Here is a 12,202-nt window from a genome sequence, read left to right as displayed (position 1 = left end):
AACACATCACTAGTATTTTGTTGCACCACCTCTGGCTTTTATAACAGCTTGCAGTCTCTGAGGCATGGACTTAATGAGTGACAAACAGTACTCTTCATCAATCTGGCTCCAACTTTCTCTGATTGCTGTTGCCAGATCAGCTTTGCAGGTTGGAGCCTTGTCATGGACCATTTTCTTCAACTTCCACCAAAGATTTTCAATTGGATTAAGATCCGAACTATTTGCAGGCCATGACATTGACCCTATGTGTCTTTTTGCAAGGAATGTTTTCACAGTTTTTACTCTATGGCAAGATGCATTATCATCTTGAAAAATGATTTCATCATCCCCAAACATCCTTTCAATTGATGGGATAAGAAAAGTGTCCAAAATATCAATGTAAACTTGTGCATTTATTGATGATGTAATGACAGCCATCTCCCCAGTGCCTTTACCTGACATGCAGCCCCATATCATCAATGACTGTGGAAATTTACATGTTCTCTTCAGGCAGTCATCTTTATAAATCCCATTGGAACGGCACCAAACAAAAGTTCCAGCATCATCACCTTGCCCAATGCAGATTCGAGATTCATCACTGAATATGACTTTCATCCAGTCATCCACAGTCCACGATTGCTTTTCCTTAGCCCATTGTAACCTTGTTTTTTCTGTTTAGGTGTTAATGATGGCTTTCTTTTAGCTTTTCTGTATGTAAATCCCATTTCCTTTAGGCGGTTTCTTACAGTTCGGTGACAGACGTTGACTCCAGTTTCCTCCCATTCGTTCCTCATTTGTTTTGTTGTGCATTTTTCGATTTTTGAGACATATTGCTTTAAGTTTTCTGTCTTGACGCTTTGATGTCTTCCTTGGTCTACCAGTATGTTTGCCTTTAACAACCTTCCCATGTTGTTTGTATTTGGTCCAGAGTTTAGACACAGCTGACTGTGAACAACCAACATCTTTTGCAACATTGCGTGATGATTTACCCTCTTTTAAGAGTTTGATAATCCTCTCCTAGGTTTCAGTTGACATCTCTCGTGTTGGAGCCATGATTCATGTCAGTCCACTTGGTGCAACAGCTCTCCAAGGTGTGATCACTCCTTTTTAGATGCAGACTAACGAGCAGATCTGATATGATGCAGGTGTTAGTTTTGGGGATAAAAATTTACAGGGTGATTCCATAATTTATTCCTCAGAATTGAGTGAGTCCATATTTTTTTCCCTCTGCTTGATCTAAAAAAGTAATTGTTACTGACTGCCACAATTATTTTTCTTAAAGCCAGAAAGTTGCCATTTGAAATGACTTTAGTTTTGTGTCATGTCTGTGATCTGCTTTTTTTCTACAAAATTAAACAGCTGAATGAACATCCTCTGAGGCCGGTGATTCCATAATTTTTGCCAGGGGTTGTATTTATATTTGCTTTAATGGCCCTGTACCATCTGCCTGATGGCAGTAGCTCACACAGAGAGTGGCCAGGGTGGATTTTTTTTCAATTTATTTTCATTTATACAACCCCTGGCAAAAATTATGGAATCACGGTCCTCGGAGGATGTTCATTCAGTTGTTTAATTTTGTAGAAAAAAAGCAGATCACAGACATGACACAAAACTAAAGTCATTTCAAATGGCACCTTTCTGGCTTTAAGAAACACTATAAGAAATCAAGAAAAAAGATTGTGGCAGTCAGTAACTGTTACTTTTTTAGACCAAGCAGAGGAAAAAAATATGGAATCACTCAATTCTGAGGAAAAAATTATGGAATCACTCTGTAAATTTTCATCCCCAAAACTAACACCTGCAGCAAATCACATCTGCTCGTTGACATTGACCCTATGCCATGACATTGACCCTATGTGTCTTTTTGCAAGGAATGTTTTCACAGTTTTTGCTCTATGGCAAGATGCATTATCATCTTGAAAAATGACTTCATCATCCCCAAACATCCTTTCAATTGTCCAAAATATCAACGTAAACTTGTGCATTTATTGATGATGTAATGACAGCCATCTCCCCAGTGCCTTTACCTGACATGCAGCCCCATATCATCAATGACTGTGGAAATTTACATGTTCTCTTCAGGCAGTCATCTTTATAAATCCCATTGGAACGGCACCAAACAAAAGTTCCAGCATCATCACCTTGCCCAATGCAGATTCGAGATTCATCACTGAATATGACTTTCATCCAGTCATCCACAGTCCACGATTGCTTTTCCTTAGCCCATTGTAACCTTGTTTTTTTTTCTGTTTAGGTGTTAATGATGGCTTTCTTTTAGCTTTTCTGTATGTAAATCCCATTTCCTTTAGGCGGTTTCTTACAGTTCGGTGACAGACGTTGACTCCAGTTTCCTCCCATTCGTTCCTCATTTGTTTTGTTGTGCATTTTTTGATTTTTGAGACATATTGCTTTAAGTTTTCTGTCTTGACGCTTTGATGTCTTCCTTGGTCTACCAGTATGTTTGCCTTTAACAACCTTCCCATGTTGTTTGTATTTGGTCCAGAGTTTAGACACAGCTGACTGAACAACCAACATCTTTTGCAACATTGCGTGATGATTTACCCTCTTTTAAGAGTTTGATAATCCTCTCCTTTGTTTCAATTGACATCTCTCGTGTTGGAGCCATGATTCATGTCAGTCCACTTGGTGCAACAGCTCTCCAAGGTGTGATCACTCCTTTTTAGATGCAGACTAACGAGCAGATCTGATTTGATGCAGGTGTTAGTTTTGGGGATGAAAATTTACAGGGTGATTCCATAATTTATTCCTCAGAATTGAGTGATTCCATATTTTTTTTCCTCTGCTTGGTCTAAAAAAGTAACCGTTACTGACTGCCACAATCTTTTTTTCTTGATTTCTTATAGTGTTTCTTAAAGCCAGAAAGTTGCCATTTGAAATGACTTTAGTTTTGTGTCATGTCTGTGATCTGCTTTTTTTCTACAAAATTAAACAACTGAATGAACATCCTCTGAGGCCGGTGATTCCATAATTTTTGCCAGGGGTTGTACATTCTTTTTTTTTTTTTTTTTTTGTGCTCTGGACAAACCTCTTTCATTTGGTTAAATTTTATGTTGATTTTTCTTTTGTTTTCCAGACCTTTCAAGTCTGTCCATCGTTTACTCAGGTTTATATTTGCACTGAAAGGCTTGCACCTTACCTTTTGTCATACTGATTACAATGACAATAAAGAATCTGTATCTGTATATGGCTACGTATGACACTTGCACTGCACTGCTTTGAAACAGTTTGGAACACCACCAAAATTTATTGAAGCTCCAACTTCATACAAAATGTTCCTGGAACCCATAATTCACATTTTGAGTTTTAACATCCACATTCAAATAATGACTGTCAGTTGGTGGCGATATTATTGGAGGAGGTAGGTGCAAAATGTGCTTCATTACATTATAACGTGAACACAGGTTGACTGAGCTCAGTATCGCCCTCTTTGGACCATAGACCATAGACTGTATACAATGGAGCAGGTTTAGTCCCTTTACCTGTGTTGTTTGACCAACTTCCTCCTCAAATGCATACATTTGTTTAAAGCCTACATTTTGTGAAATGAGAATAATGACCAAATATCTACTTCTGCTCTGACTAACAAAAGCTAATCTGTATTTGCTCCATGACCTACTTCAAATGATGAGGTAAGAGACAAATAAAGTTTTATATGCTGAGCAAACCTTCCAGTGTAACAGGACGATGTCAGTATATTGGGAAAGGCTAACAATATATTGGTTTGGCATAAGGGATTTCTTCAACATGTTTGATGAATTCTTAAGAGCTTTTCCTCCTTTTGTGCCAACAAACTATTCCTTCAACTCGATTTTCTATGCCTAAAATTTAAGGGTTTCCTTATGTTCATGCATGGATTAGTGGCCAATCAGTTTGTTCAATAAATCGACAGTGTATGGTCAACACTAAAACATCGGTTTGTATCATCTTGACAAAAATTCTAGATATGGTGCAGTTACATCCAAATGAAAGAGAAAACATTTGTCACAGTCAATTGAGGCTTTTCAGGTTTCAAATCCCGCAGAACTTCGGAGAGGTCGCAGCGCTGCGAGATCTCAGTAACATTGAGAACTCCATTGATACGCTCTGATCACGCTTCACTTTAACCGCTACACACGGACAACACAATTAACATCGCAACATAAAACAATTTTTATATTGTGCCTAAAACTCTCATGAATATATTCTCTGGGTTTATAGACATTGTTATTACGTTTATTTTATGTAAACATGCGAGAATCACAGACTGTCTCTCCGTTATTTTCAATGGGAGCTGCTGTGAGCTACGCTCGCTTCCTGATCATGTCGTTCTGGGGGAAGTGAAGTTTGCTCTTTAACGTCTTCATTATTGTTCTTTACAACACTGTTTGTCCTCTTTGTTCCAGACTAATATATATAATATGTCTGAAATTCGGTTTGCGCTTTTTAAATTCCACGCAGATTAAACGTAGCAGACACGGAATTTTTGTTAGAATTGTTTTAGCAAGTTTTCAGGGTATCATGCAGCAGTCTCTTATTAACGTGATGAAAAGCATAAAAAAATGACATTTTTGGAGTATAATATTCATTTACAATTGTCATCGTGTGGATTCTCTATGTTGTTTTGACTGCAGCGACTCTCTGGCGTGCAAGGGATTATGGGATACGTGAAAACCCTGAATGGTGGAAAGTCTAACCTACAGTTTGCATGAGCACTCCATGTGTCTCTGAGGTATGACACAATCAAGTTTTTTTTGCATCCAATCCTGGTCTGAGTCATTTAATACTAAGCATTTGCTGATACCAAGTCCCAATCTGAATTGTATTTTCCTTGATGATACCGTATTTTCTGGAGTATAAGTCACACAGGAGTAAAAGTCAAACCTGTTAAAAAAGACCTCTTGAAGAGGAAAAACCCATATATAAATCCCAATGGAGTATACATCCCACCTTTTTCAGTATTATCAGTTTATTAATTTGGGATTTTTGCACATTGTTGAAGTGTATTTCTTATTATTGATATTTATACTTTTATTATTGGTGTTTATTTTGTTTAGTGCTTTGATTCCTGAGAAAGTCTGATCTAAATAGTGACTGCAATTACTGTTCTGAATAAGAAGCTCATGATTTTGTGTCATCATTTGTCATCATTATGTCATCAGGAGTTGACATATCACCCGGCCCCCCACAAATCGGTAATACAAAGTGTCGGGGGAACACCCAAGTACACCCTTACAGTAAATATGAATGAAGTTGGCCAACTATGTTCTTGAGATGTCGCGCCAACAAGGGTGGCAATGACAATATCTCACTGTAGCCTTTAAATTGACCCTAAGGTCACCGTAATCAACTGGTGTCGGGAGATCACCCAAGTACACCCTTTTGCTAAATATAAATAAAATTGATCAACTGGTTCTTGAGACATCACGCTAACAAGTGAAAACGGACGGATGGACAGACTGATCGCTATATCCCCCCTCCCCCATATTTCATACCGAGGGGATAAAAACTGTGACTTATACTCCAGAAAATACGGTACACCCACTGCAAATACATTAAAGATTATCCGGTATATATACTTGTAATGCATTAAAAAATACCTGCACACAAAGCTGTTTCGTAATGTTTTTTAACAAAATATATTTATTTATATATATATATATATATATATATATATATATATATATATATATATATATATATATATATATCTTTTACACATAAAACTTGTGTGAAGCACCTTGAGGCAGCATTGTTGTGATTTTGCACAATACAAATAAAATAAATTGAAACTGAAGTGCTTGATAAAACAGCAGCTTAACAGTCTTATGGTGAGTCAAATAAGGTTGTTTTGTCTCAATTATGACTCAAAACCAAGATCTTTCCCAGACTCTTTCACTTAAAAATTTAAGCTGAATTATCTAAAAACAAGTCCTTATATCTTACTGAAATTGTACTTGTTAAGTGATCGTGTCTTATATTAAGTGTATTTTATTTATTTTGAATTGAAATTAGACAATATACTTGCTAAGATTTTGAGTTTTTGCAGTGTATGTGTGAGGCGTATTATGTGAACAAAAGTGTACAAAATAACACATCTACATCAGGATCCTCCCACTCGTCGGCACTGCCTGCAGCAGAACGACTTGTCAGACTGCAGAAGAGAAACCAGCATGCTGCACTATCTGCTGGTCGCTTCATCCTAATCCAGAAGGCAGAAGTGTTGCAACCCCAAAGGGAAGTTTGCGTGCATGACTCAGCATTCAATTTGCATGAATTTGTATCATCAGCAAACCTGGCACAGCAAAAGGCAGTTAGATGAGTGGCTTTAATCCTGCATGGCAAAGAACAATACTGAATCACAAACCATCGATCATATGTTCGGCCACACCGCTACTCAAAAGCCGCGTGGCCGTGCACAGATTTCCTTTTCCCTGATCAAATATTGGACTAGTGCAGAAAGGAGAAACTCAGTCCCTTCTCTGGAACAGACAAAAAGTACTGGGTCTGATCCAGCGCTGGCGTCACTGCTCCAGCAGAACAAGCAGTGCTCCACCTGTGGCTTCTCTTTGCAAGGCATTTAATCAATAAGAGCAGAATGTTTCTTTGTTGGCTTTATTGGCTGAGTGCTGAACGTGCCTGGCGCACTGTGGTGATGGCTCCAGCCATGGCCTACCACCCCGGCTCCACCTTCCAAACACAAGGGCACAATGTGCCAATTGTTGTCTATGGGAGAGGAGGTTCAGGAACCTACTGTGTACGTTTAGGCGAAGCGCTTGTCTGGTCTTATCTAATCTGAGGCCACGAAGGCCCAGGTGTGTTCACTCACCATCTTGGCATCAGGTGACAGCAGACTATGACTGGGGTCCAGTGCTCCCGGAGACACCTGCTGCAGCACCGACTGGCTCGTCGCCATGGCGTTGCTACTGTGGTGACTGATGGTTGTGGAGGAGGTGACCTCACCGGGCCCTTGGCTGTATCGCACTAAGAGAGAGACAGAGAGAATAATTAGTTGCTCATATCAGGCATATAATCCAAATCGAGGGCAGAGCAATTAACAGCACCTCCCTCTGTGGTATGTCGCGCAGCTGTCATGCCAACCGAGCAGAGACTCTCCTGCTCTTTGCCTCACACAGAAGAGGACAAACAAACACGCTGACCTATTCGCTGCTGCTATCTGTGTCGCTCAGCCAAGGCCACTCGGTGTGTGTGCTCACAACAGCAGCAACGCAGAACTCCCACCAGCCTCTGTGCCGTACATGGTGACCAGCACACATGCAAGGATGACATCAATATGCAAGCCATCAATGACTGCTCCCCACCGCCCCCCAATGATGAGAAAATACTATTGTGAGGTCTTCCATCAGTGGCATCACTTGAACCTCGTCTAGACAACATGTTGTCTCATATTGAGGTCCAAAGGAATGCCCCCCATTCACTATCTGTTTGCCAGTGTAGCCCCCCCACCCCGATACCGACAGAGTAAACATTATGCAATCGCAAGTAATGTCAAACACATTCCTATCCTGCAGTCTCACAGAGGGAAAGAGTCTGTCCCAGGTTGGAAGTTTGAGGGTCTGATGTGACAGACTGTTTGTCCTCAGATCTGCACAGAGCAATCTGTCCCTGACCCAGCTGTGGCACCCTGAACGCACCGCCGACTTAAGCCGCACATGACAACATGCATTTATACACAACTACTTGAGATAACGGGAGCAGACGCTCTGGCGTCAACTACATCTTTTTTTCCCTTTAGAAAACTTAAAAACGTGTTTATAGTTCAGGGGTTTTCAAGTGTGAGGAAAAGAAATGACACATATTTCTAAGAGTAAAAAGTAACACCAACATAGGCCCTGGGGCCCACCCACTGACGCTTAACTATGGATATTATCTCTCTACTTTTAAGATTAGGCTTAAAACTTTCCTTTTTGCTAAAGCTTATAGTTAGGGCTGGATCAGGTGACCCTGAACCATCCCTTAGTTATGCTGCTATAGACGTAGACTGCTGGGGGGTTCCCATGATGCACTGTTTCTTTCTCTTTTTGCTCTGTATGCACCACTCTGCATTTAATCATTAGTGATCGATCTCTGCTCCCCTCCACAGCATGTCTTTTTCCTGGTTCTCTCCCTCAGCCCCAACCAGTCCCAGCAGAAGACTGCCCCTCCCTGAGCCTGGTTCTGCTGGAGGTTTCTTCCTGTTAAAAGGGAGTTTTTCCTTCCCACTGTAGCCAAGTGCTTGCTCACAGGGGGTCGTTTTGACCGTTGGGGTTTTACATCATTATTGTATGGCCTTGCCTTACAATATAAAGCGCCTTGGGGCAACTGTTTGTTGTGATTTGGCGCTATATAAAAAAAAAAATTGATTGATTGATTGATATTATCGTGTTACATAGAGGAGAATGAATTGCTTCCACTGGACGGGACCCTAGTCCATTACAGGTTACTTCGCCAGCTAAGGACGGTACATATTTACAGCTGGGTGGACTGAGACAATGCAGATGAAATGGTAGAGAAGCTATGGAAACCACCTGGACAACTGAGAGCCTTCACAAAAACATGCAGATGAAATGTCTTGTCCAAGGACACAGACAGGTAGCCTGACCATGAATCAATCCAAGAGCTAGAAGAAGAGGTACTGCATAGCAGTACCTTGACATCGGCATGTATAAATGTGAGGCCTCATTGTAAAGCGCTTTGAGCTTCTGATTCAGATGGAAAAGCGCTATATGAATACAATCCAGTTACCAAAACTAACAGTGAAATAAGAATTAACTGTTTCATTATAATTTATTAGTAATGTTCCGGTTACTGAGTCTGATTCCAAAACTGGAGGTTCCTGGTTCAAGACAACCCCAAACCCCCATCTCCATATATATCTAGAGTTGTGCCAAGAAGGCATCCGATGTAAAACGTACGGCAAATCAAACTGCGGTTCCATATCAGGTCCAGTGTGGAAACCCCATGCAAAAATGGAGAAACCACAAGTTCTTGTTAACTAAAGTATTAATTCATACATCATTTAATACTTTATAAAAGATATGGAAGATGATTACTGATTGAGTTTGAGATGCAGCACTTAATTCACTTAGTTAATGCTTATTACTGCATTCACTAATGTCAGTTAATGTACCCATATTGTAAACCATTTACAGCGTGTGAGCTCTCTTCGTTACCCGCTAAGCAGCGTAGATATGGTCACACCTATCTGTTAGTCTGTGTGCACTATAAATCACAAAGCTGAAGACAGATTGTGACGTAATTTTGCAGAGCTGGTCCTAATCTTAGGACAGAGTTGATTACATTTTATGGCAGATCTGGACTTGATTCAAAATGTTATTTTACTTGTATTGTTTCCTGGTAATTCAACCTCTGGCATACTACATAAAACCCCTCCTCTGGAAATTTTCCGAATTGAGCTTACTCCAGTTATTAATCAGTTAAGGCTAATTCCCAGTTTTGCTCAACTGCAGTTTTGTTTCCAACTAGTAATCCAGGTATTGACTGGTAACACTTTTACCAACCATAGATGACTCACTTCTAGAGCCATATTTCATCCTCCAAACACACGTCCTCCATTTTGCACAAACCACAGAGTTCATTTTATCTTCGGCAGCACACTAGAAACCTCACAAAAGTCCACCAGGCCTTGTAAACACCTCTGCAGAACAATAAAGCACTCCATTGGACTCATGACCCCCATTGCTACACAATAGAAGAGGACTAATAAAAAGGCAGTTATCTTGGAGCTGGGTGACCTCTTAGTGTCAGAAACAGGAAAGGATGCTATTCAAGCCAGTTTTGTTTCTTTGGGTAGAAGTCATTTTAGCTACAGGAAACGTCCGGGTTCGATCCACATTTTGAGAGGCTTGGTATCTAAAGCTAATAGCAGCGATCGCATCAACAACCTTCAGTCTTCAGTTTCTGTAAATCTAAAAGCTGGTTATTTGTACATGTACACAGGTCGGTACACTGTCAACTTGCAAAACAGATCAAGATCCCGGAATGATATCTGGTATGATGTGACCTCCATAAAGAGATGAGGAAAGCTCTTGGAGTGCAGGGGGAGGGTGAGAACCTCACAAGGGGAGTGGTAGCAGAGGGCTTCAGCAGGTTTTAAAGCCTCTAGCTCCCTGTGTGACCCATGTAATATCAAAGCCTGCCTCCTCATCCCCAGGCAGCGCTCATTGTACAGCCGCTGCATATAACAGACCTCCTGGGTCTTTGCAGGACGTACATCCAGTCTCTTTGTGGTTCTCTGTGAGACACAGTGCAACAGAAAGTGCAGACCTGGGCCATTCTTTCTGTATTTGTCCCTGTTCCAAGCTAGCCTGAGGTGACACAAGCCCATGGATAATCCCCCCTGCTACTGTAGCTGATCTGGAACTGATGAGTCTGCGGGTTTTGTGATGTGAAGAGAAATACAGCACAGCTTACACAGCACCGACTCGATTTTATGGTGTTTTTGTTAAAAACATCCAAATTTGATGTATGTCTTCTATTGTCACATATGGTGTACCCCAGGGTTCCTTCCTTAGTCCCCTGCTCTTCTTTCTGTATCATCTCTTGACCAAAGTCTATATTTTTGGGGGAATGTGTTTCCTTATCTGATGTGAGGGTCAAAGTTCAGAAGTCTAATCTGCAGCAAACTGAGATTTTGGGCTTTATGCATCAGTGATGTCAAGCAATCACACAGAGGACCAGCCAGAGATGAATACATTAAAACAAAAGTGACCCCTGTTATACTCCAGAATTATATTCACCATATAACCACAAAAGTCATGTTTTTAGCATTAATTGAATAATATTACTAGTTAATTAAACTAACTGCCATAGGCCATCTGCGATGTATGCACCTGATCCGGCCAGGTTTTAGAGGTGACGCAGAGTAGGTAGGACTTAATTAGTACTAGGCTATGAGAACGCTTGGGAACACTGGGGCCTGTGTGTGTTTCTCCCTGTAGAACTGGAGGTGAGTCAGGTAAAGGCATCCAGAATAAAACCAGTGCCAAATTCTAATGCACATCTCTACTGGATCTGTTTTAGCGACTCTGAACCACCAGGGGAAGTTGAAAGGCAAACAATAACTACCACAGGCCACTAGAACTGGCAACTACGGGTAGTGGACTGCTGTTTTAGCCTTACTGGCAACCAGACCTAGACTTTGTAAATGACAAAAACAAACAAGCTCGCTAAAATCTACACCTAATTTCAACCGCACCTGCTCGTAATTTCCATCATGCATGTTGTACGATTATTCCCTGCAACAATCTCAGATAGGTACTATGTGAAATATTGCATCAGCAAAGAAAACTTGCTTTTTGTCTTGATGTGGTGCATCAAAGTTAACCAACGTTTAATCAATTTATCCTCATAATGTGCACTTTTAATTTAGAAACTTAAAGTGTGAAATCATTTATTACACTATGTAACACAATTTTTGTTCCTGGCTTCTAAGTGTTATATTTCAACTGCTTATGTCTAAAGTCTATGGAAAAATGACTACATTCAGCACAAACTTTGATTTTTTTTTTTTTTTTTTTTTTACGTTCTAGAAAGTTCTAAAAGTTTCTTTAAATTTCTAGATAATTCTGGAAACTTATAGAAAATTCTGGACCGTTCTAGCAGTTAAAGAATATTCTAGAAGACTACTCAGTAGTAGTGAAGGCGAATCGAGAATATTCTTGAAAATGGACAAATTTCAAAATATCATTGTCCTGATCACAGAAGCAAAGTTTCTGTGGAATAACAGCTATTTTCTATTTATTTAAGGCATAACAGGTTAGGAAAACACACTGTGTACCCAGGAACAAAACAAAAAATAAAAATTTGTTACATAGTGTTATTTTTGAGTCATTTTATTAAACTGGAGGTTTGGATGGACTCATCTGTCTATTCACTTGTTGCTTTTTTTGTATGTTTTTTTGAGTATGAGTAAGTTTTTCCAAAGTCTGGGGGGAGATTGTGCTGCATATGCAAGATAATTGCAATATTTGCATTATTTCATGCAACTAAAAGCAAAAAAATGAATAAATAAAAAGGATAAAAATATGTTTTACCAAATGACACAAAAGCATTAACATTCAAAAGAGCGAGCGGAAACATGCAACTTTTGATTTGTTACACACAGGCCTTGATGTTGTGAGATTACATTAATAAATTTGACTTCCGTTTAGAATCGTTACAAATCATGAAAATGTCCTAAATACACTCCCCACCAAAAGTACTG

The 12,202-nt window shown here is 39.9% G+C and overlaps 1 protein-coding gene across 2 annotated transcripts in view; it reads right to left on the bottom strand.

The window, feature by feature from the left end:
* hnf1ba (HNF1 homeobox Ba) overlaps positions 1–12,202 on the bottom strand; it is a 35,799-nt gene that overhangs the window by 12,759 nt on the left and 10,838 nt on the right. For both annotated transcript variants that reach the window (XM_034169181.1, XM_034169182.1), the window contains exon 5: positions 6,806–6,960. In XM_034169181.1, the coding sequence (XP_034025072.1) occupies positions 6,806–6,960 (155 nt within the window). The remainder of the gene's footprint in view (positions 1–6,805; positions 6,961–12,202) is intronic.

This window comes from Thalassophryne amazonica, chromosome 4, assembly GCF_902500255.1.
Source record: "Thalassophryne amazonica chromosome 4, fThaAma1.1, whole genome shotgun sequence".
NCBI lineage: Eukaryota > Metazoa > Chordata > Actinopteri > Batrachoidiformes > Batrachoididae > Thalassophryne > Thalassophryne amazonica.
The sequence above is the reverse complement of the archived record's forward strand: the minus strand, read 5'-3'. Positions and strand labels throughout refer to the sequence as shown.